We start from the raw sequence: 16,856 nt of genomic DNA on the forward strand, positions 1-16,856 counted from the left end.
TCTTGCTGGTGGTGAAGAATTCAGACCTGGGAGTCAGGGGTCTTGTTAGACTTCTTTATGCTTACACTTTGTTACAAGTGACTGGCAGCAGGGGAATGGAAGCCCCGAGGACCAACTGCCTCTCTATATTCATCACCCCACTCTTATATAACGTAGTATCCTGCTCCCTTTCTTGAAAAAGGGGCAAAGTAGCCTCAATCTGATACCGTAAATGTCATTAAAACCAGGAACAAATTCAAGTAGGCAGGTAGTATAATAGTATACAGCTTACTTTTTAAAAAAGATATTGGAAAGGGGAAGGTATAGCTCAGTGGTAGAGTGGGTGCTTAACATGTACGAGGTCCTGGGTTCAATCCCCAGTACCTCCACTTAAAAAATAAATAAATAACATTTTAAAAAAGATACTGACATATCCTCTGAAACTATCCACATGGTTTTCCTTGAATCCTTTTATTTTGGGGTTTGGATCTTTTTAAAAGCTAGAATTAGAGACCCTGAAGTCAGCCATATACATACAAAAAAAAATCTGTAGAGACTTCTTTTTTTGAGGTGGACCAAGTCTTTATCCAAATGAAAAAAGACCGAGGCCTTCAAACCCAGATACTCACCTATTCCTCAATAACTCTCCACTGAGAGAGGTACCAGTGCTTTTCAACCTAGAGCTTTTTTAGTGCCTATGAACTTAGGATGTTAAACTCTTAGGAACTAATAATCTCAGTTAGGTATTTTGTGTAGAATACATGAAAAAGTACATTCTAGACCTATTTTGGGTACTTCAAATATTTCTGATTGCCTCATGCTTTGGAAACGTTCTGTTATTTGGTTAGAGATGTGAAGGATTTCTGAGATACCTCAGAAACTTAAGAGGACACGTTTATCTTTTCCTCTGTACAGTTGCATTTGAAAGATACCTTATATTGAGACCCAATGTATAATAGGTGTTTAATAAAACAAAAGCACATACACAGATTTAGAACATCAGCTTCATGCCAAGCTTGGCAAATGCTCTTCCAACTAAGTGCTTTCTCTTGAACTTATACAAAATCTGTAATGGGATCAAAGGTTCAATGCAGCTTTCAGAGGGGCTACATTTGCAATTCCAAATGGATGCCTTCCTGACTTCTCCAACCAAGTAGTTACAGAAGTATTATTGGTTATGGTCAAGTGAACCAAAAATATCCACTTCATTTATGCATAGAGCCAATCTATACAACTTTTTATGTAAATTATGTCTACTTAGCCTCTCTCACACTTTTCTTTTTGGAATTTAACAACTTACAATCATATTTATTAGTGCAGTTGTATAATGAATGCCTCTTCACTGAGCCTAAACTCCAAGCAAGTTAGGACCTTTTCTGTTTTGTTTACCACTGTATCCTCTAAATGCCAAGCACTTAATAGATATGAAGGAATTAACGTACGACTCCAAAGTCCTACACTCTTCTTTGCCTTAAATTTTACTACCTCTGAATCCTAGAATTAGGATTTATCTTGGAATTTATCAATTTCAAATCTCGTATTTCACAGGAAAAATAAAGGCCTCTCAACTGTTAAATGGTTTGTCCAAAGCCACTTGCCCAAATACAGGAAGAGCCAGCACTAGAACACGGTCTGATGTGCTCAGACCATCTTAAGACTAATTTGAAAGCACTTATGAAAAAAATTCTATATAAGTTCACATGATTCCACATCCCTGAACTCAGACATTTTATTAATATGGGTTTAAAAAGAACAACAGTAGAAAAAGATTCAACGAAAAATGACCAGAAGGGGAGTGAAAATAATTCCACAAGAAAACATTAAAAAATTATAACTGTTTCGCTCAGAATGGATGAAGTTAAACAATCATCAAATATGTGAAGAATTTTTATAAATGATAAGTTACGTCTATACTAAGTCAAATGGTCTTGAGTTCAAGTACAGCAGCATCAAGGGGTGGGTATGGCTCAGTGGTGGGGCACATGCTTAGCATGCACAAGGTCCTGGGTTCAATCTCCAGTACCTCCATTGAAAAAAAGTACAGCAGCATCCACTGGCCTTCACTTCTTGATAACAAATGTAGGAGAACTCTAGAAAAGACAAATGCAGATTACAGAAACTTCTTGATTTGTTCATTTGTTCCTTTATTCAACAAATATGCTATGAGCATAGCATTCTGCAGGGTGCCTACAATTACTGAACCCAGGACCTCGTGCATGCTAAGCCTGCACTCTACCACTGAGCTATATCCACCCTCCCATAATCTATGTTGAATTTAACTACCTATGCTAGGTGATTAAATCTCCTCTTCCCTCTCTCCTCTTCCCATTCCTCTCTTCTTTTCTCTTTCTTTTTCTCCCTCTTCAACCATCCATTCTAACCATGGGATGCATTCTTGGGTCTCTTCTACTGTGTGATTCTCTGATTCTATTCACCTAAATCGTTATCAGTTCACTCATTCACTAACTTTTATTCCCTCCTCCAAAATGTCTGGAATCCATCCTCTTCTTTTCATTTTCATTCCCAAAGTCAAGCTCTTTCTATCCTTCACAGGAAAAAGTTCAATAGTCTTTTAACAGGTCTTCCTACTTGCAGTCTCTCTCTAACTTCAGCTCAATTTCCGTATGACACAGAGTTAACTTAATAAAACACAGATTTCATCATGTCATTGTCCTGATTTAAAAGCTTCAATGGATCTCTATGGCTTATTAAATAAAGCCCAAGCATTCAGAAGTCTAACTTTTTTCAGTCATATCTTTCAATATTTTCAATCATGCATCTTGTAGTCTAGCCACACAAGACTGTTTGAAGATTCCCTTAGCAGTCTCTCATCACAGTGCTTTTGCTTATGCCATTCCCTCTGCTCAGAACACCCTTCCTTGATTTTGGTGAAATCTTACTCATCTGTTAAGATCCTCAAATTTCACTTCTATGACAACCTTCTCAACCCTATGGCATGTAGAATTAATTGCTCCTTCTTTACAAGTAATATATATGTCTATAAATAATTTATGTTCTATTATAGTTATTTACTTGTCTGTTTCCTCCCTACCCAAAATGTGAGACCTTAGAAGCCTGATTCATCTTTGATTTCCCAGTATATAACAGGTAATAGGTTCCTGTTAAACATTTGAATAAATGAATCTTCCTACAAATCAGCTGAGTCTCAATGGGAAAAACATTCAGTTATAGACTGAATTTTTTTTCTTTGTTTTGTTTTGGGGGGGAGGTAATTAGGTTTATTTATTCATTCATTTATTTTAATGGCGGTACTGGGGACTGAACTCAGGACCTTGTGCATGCTGAGCACGTGCTCTACTACTGAGCTACACCCTCCCCCTGAAATTTTATTTTATTTATTTTTAACTTTTATTTTTTGATGGGGAGGAAGTAATCAGTTTTATTTATTTATTTTAACAGAGGTACTGGTGATTGAATCCAGGACCTTGTGCATACAAAGCACACGCTCTACCACTGAGCTATACCCTCCCTGTAGAATGAAACTGTAGATCAAGGCAGTTTAACTTGTAAGTATGTGTGTCACAAGGAATACCAAAGAAAAGGGCACAAACACATTGTTTGATAAAACAAGTGAGTACATAAATGGATCAGTTCTAATCTTTCTTTCACCTAATTCTTTCACCACCAGAAAAACAAAAACAAGCAAAAACTAAAAACATGGAGCTGAATAATATGAGAAATGAAATTATTTCTAACTTTCTACCTCTCCTACTTCAGCTGGTTGTGCTATTTGTTTCCACCTGCAGACTGACATTCAAGGCACAGGAAATATATGTAACATTTTTTACAAAGTAATGAGGATGGAAAAATAATCACAAAAATACAAGGAAAACTTAACTCAGAATAAAGTCCATTCATGATGCTTATATTTCATGCTCACCTCTTATTGCTTAAATTCTTTGACTTAAGCCTCTTTTGAGATGCCAAGGATTTTGGGTGGTTCATGGTATCTAGTTCCTGATCTCTGCTACCTAACTTTCTTGGACTCTGGATCTCTTACTAGTGTGAAACTAGACTAGTAGGATTTTATGTTAATCCCAGAACTAGTCACAAACTTTAAGTAATGGTTTCTGAGCCTCTTGAAGGGAAAGTAACTACTATGAGTCAATCTGGATTTATGAAGAATCAGAGTAGTATTATCTTCTTCTTTCAAAACTGAAAGTATTTAGACTGGTAGATGAGGAAAATTCAATGGTCATGTAGTCTCCCTATATACCAGCAGTAAGGCATCAGACAAAGTTGCTCATAACTCTGAATTATGATTTAGATTCAAACTATGAGTTAGATTCAATTAGGGAATTAGCAACTGGCTGAAAAAAATCTTAAGATATCCAAAATTCTGAATAATGGGTCTAACTCAATATGAACATATAGATCCATTTAATGCCATGGTTCGCAAACTTTACTGTACATTAACATCACTTGAAGAGCGTATTTAAAGAGAAACTGCTGTGTCCCATGCCCAGCATTCCCAGCTCAATAGGTAGAGCCCAAGAATTCACACTTCTAACAAGTTCCCAGGTGATACTATTGCTGCTCATCTGGGAACCACGTTTTGAGAACCATGATGTCCTATATATCAAGATACAGATATAAGATTTTGTTCAACATTTTGCTAATGACCTTGTTAAATGTTTCTTTTTTTAATTTTTTTTTTAATTGAAGTGTAGTTGATTTACAATGTTAGTTTCAGGTGTACAGCAAAGTGACTCAGGTATACGCATACATACATACATATTTTTTCTTCTCAGATTCTTTTCCATTATATGTTATTACAAGAAATTGAATATAGTTCCTTATACTATACAGTAGGCCCTTACTGTTTATCTGTTTTATATATAGAAATCTGTGTATCTGTTGATTCCAAACTCCTGATTTATCCCTCCCCCACCCTTTTTCCTTTGTTAACCATAGTTTGTTTTCTATGTCCTTGAGTCTGTTTTTGGTTTGTAAATAGAATTTGTATCATTTTTTTTAGATTACACATGTAAGTGATACCATATGATATTTGTCTTTGACTTACTTCACTTAATATGATAATCTCTAAGTCCATCCATGTTGTTGCAAATGGCATTATTTCATTCTTTTTATGGCTGAGTAATATTCCATTCTTCTTTATACACCTCTTCTTTATACAGTCATCTATCACTGGACATTTAGGTTGCTTCCATGTCTTGGCTATTGTAAACAGTGCTGCTATGAACACTGGTGTGCGTGTGTCTTTTTGAACTGTAGTTTTCTTCATATATATGTCCAGAAATGGGATTGCTGGATCATATAGTAAGTCTTTTTTTAGTTTTTTAAGTAACCTCCATACTGTCCTCCATAGTGGCTGCACCAATCTACATTCCCACCAATAGTGTAGGAGGGTTCCTTTTTCTCCACACCTGCTCCAGCATTTATTATTTGTATGCTTTTTAATGATGGCCATTCTGGCTGGTGTGAGGTGATACCTCATTGTAGTTTTGACTTGCATTTCTCTAATAATTAGCAATGTTGAGCATCTTTTCACATGCCTGTTGGCCATCTGGATGTCTTCTTTGGAAAAATGTCTATTTATGACTTTGTTAATTAAAAGCATGATTTCAGGGGGGAGGGTATAGCTCAAGTGGTAGAGTGCTTGTTTAGCATGCATGAGGACCTGAGTTCAATCCTCAGTACTTCCTCAAAGAATAAATAAATAAATAAACCTAATTACCAACCCTCACCAAAAAGAAAAAAGCATGATTACAAATCTGCAGATGATATTAAATTTTGATACAAAAGAAGATCTCATTAGACTAGCTGTGGGACAAATCATGAAATAAAATTTAAGACAGATAATCTTAAAATTCTAAAACAAAAACCAATCATACAAGTAAAGAAAAGCAAAGCTCGACAATCACACACACACACAAAAAAAAGATAAAGAAATTTTAGAACAGTACAGCTTTAATGATTTGATGGTATACTCAGGGAACCAAAAATGGTAATAACAGTTTGGACTTTACTAATAAAGTACAGAATATGGAACAATGTATTTGATGGTCCACATTATACTCGTTCCCACTTATCTAGAGATCTCTATATTCAACTTTGGGTACCAGACATTAAATAGAAGGTATCAATCCAGTTTATCAAAGAAGAGCTTTGGATCTAAAATCATATCAAATGAGAACAGTAAGAGGAATTGTTGATGTCTAGCTTTCAGAAGATTCAGAAAGATATAAAAAATGGTTTTCATATAACTGGCTTGTGGATGAGGACTTGGTTTTCTCTGTCACAACCCTAGGCAGAACTGCCACATACAGTTGTCAGACTGCTTACTATCCTTGGGTGCCCAGCTGAAGAGGGGAGTGGGGAGGGAGTGAGGGCTGCAATCTAGCTCACATTTCACTTGATAAGCCATGTGCTTTCGTAGGGGAGTCCAGCTAGAAAAAGGGTAAACTTTTTCTAATTCATGTAAAGGGACAACACAGGAGGACTTTTTTCTTTCAGTGGGAATACCTTTTTTAATTTGCACAAAGGTGCAATATGGATTAGTGGTGACTCCAGCCCTAGGCAGAACTAGGTCCATTAGGAGAAGTTTAGAGAAAATGATTTCAGCTCATGTAAGAAATTGATAGACTAATGTATTAGGTCGAAACGCATTTTCTGAAGAGTAGATAATTGCCCAAATTAAATGTTCAACCAATAGGTGGACAACTACTTGACAAGGGTATCTGAGAGAGGATTTCAAGGCAGAGGAGTATGTGAATGTGTGTGTATTACAGGTAGGTGGTGAAACTCAATGATCTTTCAGCTTCTTGGATTCTACATCTGAACTATGTGCCTATTTTCTCCATATTCCAGTTGATTCCTAAAGCATCCAGATTCCTTCTCTTCACAAATTTACCAGACATTTTAGCTTTCCTCTTACCTAGCCAAATTCCTCTTCCTGTCCCCCTTTCTTTTCCCTTCCCTTCCCTAATACGTAGGAAGCATACACACAGCATTAATACTGAAAATAAACTTTGTATTTTAAAAAATTGCTTTCTTTCAAATCTAAAATAACAAACAAAAACACTATTTAAAATAGGGTTGAAAACTAAAATTCTCTGAACAGATTAACAGAGGGAGATAGGCTTCATTTTAAAGTGATTTATGTATCAATCACTAAAAGTCATGAGTTGGGGGGTAGATAATTCTTTTGCACCAGAGAGTAAATATGAAAAATGTAACGTCAATTTGTATTTGTTCAGTGAGTACTGAATGCCTGATACTGTATTAGTTAATTAACGATTAAGTAATACTTGATAAGTATTAAGGAGCAGAGCCAACCATAGGTATAATCTTAAAAGAAACTGAGCTTCTCTTCCATGGTTTGTCTTTGAGTCCCGGTTCTTCCCTTTCCATATCTATAGTGCCAGAACCTTGGCCCCCATCAGGCTAGGGTTTATCCCTCTTATACTCGATCCCAGACTTCCTTTACATTTTTTTTTTTTTTTTTAATTTTTGCAGGGAGGAGGTAATTAGATTTATTTATTTATCTGATTTTTCATCAGAGGTACTGGGGATTGAACCCAGGGCCTCAGGCATGCTAGGCATGTGCTCTACCACTTGAGCTATACCCTCCCCCGGACTCCAGACTTCCTTAAACAAGTTATATCTCATACTTAGGATCTTTCTTGGTCTCTTCCAAGAGATTAGTCCTTTAAGAAAACATCAGCATTTTAAAAGGTGCCTTCAGTGATTCCACTCAAAGAAGTAACTAAAGAGAGAAACTGTCCTATGATGGGACAGAGAGGCAAAGTTTTGTGTTTTATGTGCCTTTCTCTTAGGCTTGTAAGAGAACAGAAAAAGGATCTAGGTACCTGAAATTGCCTAACCAAACAGTAATTTCCATTTTTGAACAAAAAGTCTAACTGAGAAGACACAACAAAATGCCAATAAAGGGTTCAACCGCCTAATCATTTTGAATCCACATTAAAAATGTAGTAATACAAAATCAGTCAAGCAATGTTTATGTTATATGATTATATAAGCATTATCGTGCTGAAATGATCTCATGAGACAACTTTTAAAGAACTTTAAGAAATCAGTTTCAAGCTATTTGCAGAATGTATTAACAATTACTTTGAGTTGGAAACATTAAAAAAAATGCTTTTTGGTAAATACTTTTGTAAATACAAAAGAAATACCACTTTGTAAATGATAGTTTTATTTTGAGAAAGAAATGTAAGAAAGGTTTTCTAATCAGAGAAAATTAGAGCTGCTTCCTGGGAAAATGAACCCTTCTCTTCCCTAGGGAAACACTTTCTTTCTTTCACTTTGTAGATAAGCATATCTCTTTTTTTGAAGGAAGTAAGATAGGTTTTTAAAAAACTTTATACACCTTTTTGTGTGTAATAAACAACTGAACTTGATCAAAGAGCCTCTTTAATTATTCTTTTTAATTATTAATTACATTTTTCCTAGAATACCTTATACAGAGGGGCAGACAAATTATTTATTTGTTGAAAAAAATCTGTCATTCCTGATTCAGTTGCAAGTCACTGACATTTAAGTTTTTAATGTCTTCCACATAGAATATTTGCCTCAAACAAGTATTTTATAATCCTTCTTGTGCCCCACTGATTTTCAGTTATCAACAGTAGTGCCTGACTAAACTGTCAACCAGAGATTTTCATCAATCAGTGTACCAGACATTTGAAAGTAATGCTTAAAAGTTATTCTATAAACACATGTTTTGTATAAGGGTAATAAAACATACATTTAGAATCATATATAATAAGGCTAATAACCAAATAGTACACTCAATTTTAAAGTTGAATGGCTAATGTCAACAGTCGATTATGGAATCTGCTAACTCATCACTTAAAGAAAGTAAAGTGAAAAATAATGGCAAAGGTAAAGATTTAAGAAATTCTTTGAGGAAGAGAATCAAAAATTCAGAATATAAAAAAAAGCTTCACTTGGAATGCAGGGTCCTAAGATTGTTCTTTAGTAAGTATCTGAAAAGTTATTTATGGGAAAGTAAGAATGACAAACTCAGAATAATTTCATTCGTTTACTACAAACCTCAGGAGAGTCCTGGCAAGAAGACAAGAATGACCAGAAGAAGGAATAAAGGGAAAAAAGTAAATCATTTTTTTTAAATGATCCAGTCTGGATTGTCACTTCAGTGCCTCTCCAGAGGCCCTAAATGTGAAACTGAGATATTTTTTGTTTCTTAAGAGGAAGTTGCTTCTAACGCTTCCGAAAGTTTCACTAAATCAGGCCTCTTCCTTCCTTAATGAACTATCCTACAATATACCATTTTTTTCATATAATTTAAATATAGATTCCTAGACATGCATCAGACTTAACCAATAAGGTACTTACATTCACACTGTATGACATCTAAGTTAAACTGCTGAACGGCTCCCATGCTTATCTGTTTTAACTCACTGTCCAGTAGCATCTGCATTAAGGATGTTGACAGATGCTGGCAGGCTGACATGCAAGCAGTCTGGGCAACTTTCCCCTGTTTAAAACAAATATCCAAACCAAAAAATAAGCAAGAAAATATAGAAACATATCATAAAATATAACAAAAAATTATACACATGGCATTTTTTGTCGCTTTTTTTTTTGTAGAATAGTTATTATTGGCCTTTCTCTTTTTGTATTCTGAGTGGCTGTCTTTTGGCATAGGAATTAAAAGTAATATTCTGTTCATTTGTCCTTCAGGATATAAATATCATTTAAGTTCTAACTGCACACAGGGTAATTAAAATATAAGTTTAAAATCCATTAATTATTCAGATCTCTTGAAATGTCTCAAGTATTTTTAAAAATGCACATTAAAACATTTGTGACATAAAATAACTGTCATGTTGAGACATTTTATTTATATAATGCTCTTCAAGCTCCACTTTACGTAATTAATCAAGCCAAGAATTAATGAAGTTTATAAACTTATTTTTTATCATTTAAACTGTACCTACTATACTTTATAATGTATACTTTGACATGGTATAATATGTAAAATATACTTTATAAAACATACTTTAAGTCATAAGCCCTTATTTCTAAATGGAAGATTAGTTTGTAGCATAGCTTCAATTAGCAGGGAAAAAAAGAAGCTTGTCTATCAAAATGATTTCACAATCATCTACAGATCTACATTTAGTTTTAGAAATTAAATTTTAAAATCATCTGATAATTTAAAAATATGTAGTTAAGTGAGCTACAAATATTCAGTTTTATTTCTATATATATGTGTGTGTGTGTGTATATATATATATCACTATAAAATATTTTCTACTATAATAAACTCCTAAAACTCAACATAAATTTTCACTGATAGCCTTGATTCAGGCTATATTTTCTTAAAAAATGATAAAAATAATTTTAAATGTTCAGCCTCTAGATTACATAACTGAATCACAATATAATATTGCATTTAGTATAAATTATTCTTTTAAGCAGGCTTTTAAAAAATTTTTCAACTAAAAGATTATAATAAAATATTACAAAAATTCTTTTTGGTAAAGTTTTCCAGCATAATACTGATCCTGGTACGACTATCTCCAACCCACAATTATGTGATTGGTAATGAACTGACTCTCATGATAGGATTCAAAGATCTATGAACAGGATTAAAAATAATGACTTTTGGAAGATGTGCCATGTTTTGCCTCATTTGCATTAACAAATATTTACCCAGTGATATTTGATAATTATGTTTTTTCCTACTTATCACAAAGGTCAGTAAAGCTACAAAATTATGAAAATCTTCCAAACATAAGTGTTGCAAAATATTGGTACAAAAATGTTTACAGAGGACTGATCTGTTAGAAAAGTAAGAAAAAACAAAAATATGTTTTCAAGATGTTTACTAGAACAGTTGTTCATTAAATTGCACATTCAAAGTCAGACTAGAAACAAATTTTATGAGTCTTTATGAGTGTTTTATGAATCTTAAGCATTTAGACACTATGCACAATGAAAAACTGCATATCTGAAATGGAATGTCAATTTCTCGATCAAAAACTTCAGAGATAAAAGCCGATGCAAACAATATATTTGACAGATACTGATGAACTGCCAAAAAGGAATGTAACCAACAATGCAAAACCCAGCATGCTTCAAGATCCCCAAACCCAAGAGGAATTAGTCTAGGAGACATGCAGCTCCAAGCCCCAAGCAGAATAATAGCAATATGAATGGGGGGGAGGGGGAGAGACAGGAAAAGAAGAAATCAAAGCATGTAATTTAATTACAATGAGAATACGTAATGGAAATGTCATTTTGGCTTAATGCAACAAGTAGTGCATTTTCATTTAATGTACTTTTCTCCATCAAATCAGCTCCATGTCCTGCTTAAGTTGCTACTATAATGCACTAACTGTAAAAGCAGATTGATAAATTGTCAAAACAATTACTATTACATTCATTTCATAAACAAACACATTATACTATGTAAGTGGTACTATTTTAAGGTGATCTTTAACTTTTAACATGGGTTCAGATGCTACAAATGACTCTGTAGCAAAGTACTGGAGCCAAAATGATGGTACTAGTACAAAAATACAGGCTATTCCATAAACTTGGTGAATGTAGGAAATGAAAACACACGCACGTGCACACACACACACACTCATACAAGTTTAGCTTTCTGTTTAAACAACGCATGTAATAACAAAAACCTAGTATCAAATTTCTTTTGATTATGCATATTAAATACAGGCTTATTGTTCTCAAAGATAGAAGTTTAAAATATTTGTAAAATATTCAGATGAAATGAATTCTTCCTTTTTATAGCTCAAAATTAAGTTAATATCAAACGTTCAAATTCTTTTAATTTTTAAGCTATATTCTATAAGATCACACATTTTTTAAAGTGTCTACTTCCTAACTATAAAATGTGAACAAATATTCTTAACTTTTATCTATTACTTATTTCGACAGAGAAAAATTTTAATGTTCCAGAAATTTGCACACCCAAAAAATATCTTTGGTAATTCATTTTTGATGCCTGTAGCCCTTGGTACACTTTGGAATAAGCAAAACACTCTTTTCTGAACACTATTTTGCTATTATTGTTGATGCTTTTATTTTTAATACTATTTCATTTTCTAGAACCAAAATGAGTACTTTTACAATTATCTTTAAAAACTGGCCTTTTCATTGGAGATGCTTTGGTTTTTAACGTTACAACAAAGCCAAAATAATTCAGTGAAGTGACTGAGAAAACATAGCACATTTAATAAATTTTAAGCACCTAGAAATTTTTGCTGCCTTCATCTGAAAAATTAATTGCAACTACTGTTAACGTTCTCTTTCTCTTTAACAACATAAATTTCAGTAAATAAGTAAAAACACCTGCCAAACTTTTAAAGGTAATTATTTTTTTTTTACCCTGCTCCAACATTTTGCTGAAAAACAACTTGCAAAGAGAGAAAACCCTTAGACAAACTTCTTATATTTCAAAGGAACTTGTAAAAGAGAATCTGCTGACATATTAGATCCTTTTTGCATTACCCAAAAGCTTTTCTTCTAAGAACAATTGTGGTAAAAAGAGACATTTGGCTCCTAGGAAATTCCCAGAGGGTCAACCATATGCATCCTTCCATGGCACCTTCACAGTGCTGCTTTCTAGATCCATGTCTCAAAAGCAGCTTTCATCATTTACTTGTGTGTCAGTCAATATGATTTATGGACTGCATTCAACAAAGTCAAAGCATATAGAATGAGAAATATGACTACAATCTGCTAATTTGTTTTGTATTGAGCCACTTAAGAGTCAAAGACCTGATGTCAGACTGAGACCAGCAACACAATTAACCAGTCGGTGACAGATTCATCCATCCTCCCTGCCAGGCTGTGCCAATCAAAGACAGCATGAGGCGACATTTAGTGAAATCAGTAAGAAAACTCATTCTCTAAGTAACCTATGTGAGACCTTGATTGACACTTTTTGAATTTAGTTTGTGGAACACAGCCACTCTTTACCCAACAGTCCCCCACTGCAAGCTGTGAAATAAGGCTTTTAATGCCAATCACAGGAACAATAAACCACCAACCACCAACTCTCAGTTTAAAAGGAATCAGGAAAACACATCTGTTTGTATGTCAAGCCAAATTTCCAAAATAGTTTACTATTATAGATTAGGCTCAAGATACTCTATTTCCTTTGAAACATCATAAAATGACATGGTTAACAAAAATACAATACATTTTATTAGATTATGGCTCAAAACTGTTTTGGTTTCAAAGTAACATTTTGATAGATCTACTCTAATATAATAGTAGAAGAAATGTAGAATACTTAAAAACTAATTTGACACATTTAAATTTTCATTTGAAGTTTTCATTTCTGTCTCACCATTCTCTTATTTCAAAGATCTAATAAAATAAAAGGTTTGATTTCAATAGCAATTATTTGAAAGAATTTTTCATTACTGCTTTCATTCTCTCAGATACATTTAACATAAAAATGTGCTCTTGAAATCACAAACACTCTTTCTGTATTGGTCCACTTTCCTTAATGATCCCAGGAGAGTCCTTTTTCCTTTATTTATACCCCTACAAAAGATCAACTTTGCACAATAAGCTACTTTTTATTTAAGTAAAAAAAATATACAGACTTAGAAATATTGTGCACTGTATTTATTATTCTTTAAATTGGTAACAGGTTTTGCTTTAAAAGCTTATGTAATATTTGTTAGGAAAAACTGGAAAACTGAAATAAAATCATGGTCAACTTGAATACTAAACCTAACATTGGTAAGTACATTTATTAATTCTGAGTCTGTATATGGCCTTTTAAAGGTATTTAAGTTATTAATTTTTTAAGTTATTTAAAAAAAACAGTAAAATATTTCAGCGTGTTGCCTCTCAATTTGCTACATAAATTTCAGTTATAAAACTCTGAAATAGTCTTTTTGGAGGGAAGACAAAAGAGGAAAGGAAGTATTTTGATGACTCGGTCAGTCTCCTAAAGAGCCACAACTTGAGCCTTTAAAGACACGTAGTCCAGAAGAGTGAGGTCTTTCATCTATGGAGCAAACACTAAAATCAGAAATTCTTAATTAAAAAAAGATGCCTAGTTGAAAAGACAACATTTTAATTTAAGATATCTATTATTCTTCTTTCTATTTTACATAAGAATCACTAATTTAAATTTTACTATACAAAACTGCATTTACTTAAATGTAAAGAATGTTATTAAATCAGGAAAAAACATATCTAAAACATTACTATGAAACATGAAAACTTCCCCAAGATGATTTCACAAATGCACAAAGATTCCTCTATCTAGTAAGATAAGTTTTAATCTACTTTTTGGCTAACACTCTGTATAATACTGAAATGTCTTAGATTCTCGATAACACAGAATGGATGAGTTATAAAGGTTTAAATATCAAGATGTATTCCTTTAGTGAATTTTAATAATAACTTTAGCACTATCTTGAAGACAGATTTTTGAGATTAGGCCAAAAAAATTCATATGTCTATCAAAATATACTCACTCTAACACCTCTAACATTCTCTAAAATACGTCCTTTACACTTCTATATTCCTCTCATACTCTCTTTCTGTCCCATCTAAGTAGCTCTAGCCCCAAAAGAACTGGTTACCACATCAGTCAACCACAATTCCCATAATCTATTATGAATTCCCTTTCTCCCCTCTTTGTCTTTTCTCCTCCTAATAATTCTCAATCATAAGGATATGAGACATAACATAAATGCTTGCTCTTGGGACACACACACACGGATTAAATGAAGAAATATCTTAAAATTAGGGAAAAAAATTTCCCAAACTGAGGACACTTCAGGACATGTGTAACATACGGCAAGTTTCTATTTCACACCTTATCCCAACTTCCTTATCCCAACCATAGGTCTCATCAAACTTTGGTAGTCTTTTTCTTTTTCTTTTTTTTAAACAATCTTTTGAATTGTGAACATGGCCTAAGATGACATGTAATTTTTAGCTTTCTGCAAGTATCATTGTTGCTGTCACAGCAGTCCCATGGTATCTTCAAATTCATCCTACTTTAATAGGCAAAAAGAGAATGCAAGGACAAGGAGAACAGAGAAAGTCTAGAAGAAGTTTTAGGTTTTGAAGAAATGCTTCTGCTTCCAAGTTACTGATTGTATCAGAAAGCTAGATAAAATGGTAAAAGTGACATGTACTTTTGCCCAGGGTAGTAGGAAGAGGAAGCTAGTTTATGCTATGTGGGAACTGACAGAGATTATTTCTAACTCTTAAATCTACTTGATAACAGCAAATTGGGCAATAGATGTATGTTTAAGTAGGGAAGCAATAAAATATCAAGGTCCTATAATTTTCTCACTTGGTAAATGTAAGGAATGCAAAGCAAGTTAAGATGAGCTATGATTTTCCACGTGGTGACTGAGTATTATGGTCAAGCCACAGGAATTAAGATCGAAAAACTACAGCATCCCAGGAACTGTTATTAAAGCACCAGCTCTGTGACAGCAGAGTCATATCCTCACTCTTTTACATAAGCTCAGAGTATTAGGGCTATATAATCATTAAAATGTACTATTTTGCAACCCCAGTATGACTTAAAATTTGCAAAGAAGTTGTCAGAATCACTAATAGGTTAGACAGCATAGGTTGTTTCTACATGATCATTAGTAAAATGGACAAATGTCACCCAAGTCAACAGACTCTCTTATTAATATACGTAGGTAGGTGACTGATATAAACAGAGCCATAAACATAGTACAGAGTAGGTCCTTGTCATTCAAGGATTTATAGTTAGGTTTCAACCTTTTAGGAATGACTCCGAGAGTCCATTAAAAGCAGGGCTTCACTTGCTGAGGCACACATTTGAATAACATGCTCTGTGAAGTGGGTATTGGCGAGGCAGAAACCACTCAGACTACATGCAAAGTCCCAACCTCCTCAACTCAATCTGGCTTTGCTGTCTTCTGTTAGTTGACGTATATAAAGTAACTCATTAAGGTCTAGAGTTTTCAATTATATTTTATAGCATTTTCTGAAAGAAATTACATGGCATAGCAGTATTCTCAAATTTGAAAATTCTCAAAGGTTTCGGGTATACTCATCCAGAATGTTAGGGGCTTTCTGAACAGGTAATTTCACTGGGGTAAATCCTAGATTGTGGGAATGTGGTTGGGGTAGATACTACCTCATTAGAGTCATTTCCAGTTGAGTGAGTACCTGGGATAGGATTTTAAAAGAGTAAGGGAAAGGTACGAAGTGAGGGGAGGATGTGAATTAAAACAAAACTCATACAAAGAAGGAGGGAGCAAGCAAGGTAAGTTATCTACTTACTATTTGTTTCTAAAGACAATGACATTCAAACAAATGACATTCAGCAATACTCTGAGAGTGAAAAATAAGTCCTCACAGACATTTACAGTAGGCCTTTGTCAGCTGCGCCCTCTTGTTTCCAAAGAACAGACAGAGGCTTTAAATCTCAATGCTACCATCTACCACGCTGATTTCCATTAAGAGGTAGAAAGATTTAAAATGTGACAGCTTCCCTACAATGAAATGAACGAAAGAAAAGGAAGTGATTAAAATGTCGTTGCTCACTGTTCTGAATTCTTCCCCTATATGTAATACTCGTCTAAACATGTGCCTTTGTAGGGACTTTATAAATGCTAAGGTCTTCATTTTGTGTATTATAGTACCTTGCATAAGTTTTTTTAATGAGTATGTATCAGCACCTTGGCCTACTGCATTTTGTTTTCTCTACCTGACCTGCAAGCACTCTGTAAGTATGAATGCATCAAAGCTGTTCCACCTCTCCCATCAGCTATATCCTCACTCCTATCCATTCCTGTTCCCTCCACACAAGGAGGAAAAGAAGAAAAAAGAAAAGAAAAACAGAGGCTCTTTAACATCAC

The 16,856-nt window shown here is 34.0% G+C and overlaps 1 protein-coding gene and 1 non-coding gene across 6 annotated transcripts in view; both read right to left on the minus strand.

Annotated features, from left to right (window-relative positions):
• The window catches only part of EXOC6 (exocyst complex component 6), a 181,812-nt gene that overhangs the window by 36,328 nt on the left and 128,628 nt on the right, over positions 1-16,856 (minus strand). For all 5 annotated transcript variants that reach the window (XM_074373946.1, XM_074373947.1, XM_074373949.1 and 2 more), the window contains one exon: positions 9,343-9,484. In XM_074373946.1, coding sequence (XP_074230047.1) covers positions 9,343-9,484 — 142 coding nt within the window. The remainder of the gene's footprint in view (positions 1-9,342; positions 9,485-16,856) is intronic.
• On the minus strand, positions 3,397-3,469 carry TRNAT-UGU (transfer RNA threonine (anticodon UGU)). The gene has a single exon. It is a non-coding gene; the product is annotated as a tRNA-Thr (tRNA).

Source organism: Camelus bactrianus, chromosome 11, assembly GCF_048773025.1.
Source record: "Camelus bactrianus isolate YW-2024 breed Bactrian camel chromosome 11, ASM4877302v1, whole genome shotgun sequence".
In the NCBI taxonomy this organism is placed as follows: Eukaryota; Metazoa; Chordata; class Mammalia; order Artiodactyla; family Camelidae; genus Camelus; species Camelus bactrianus.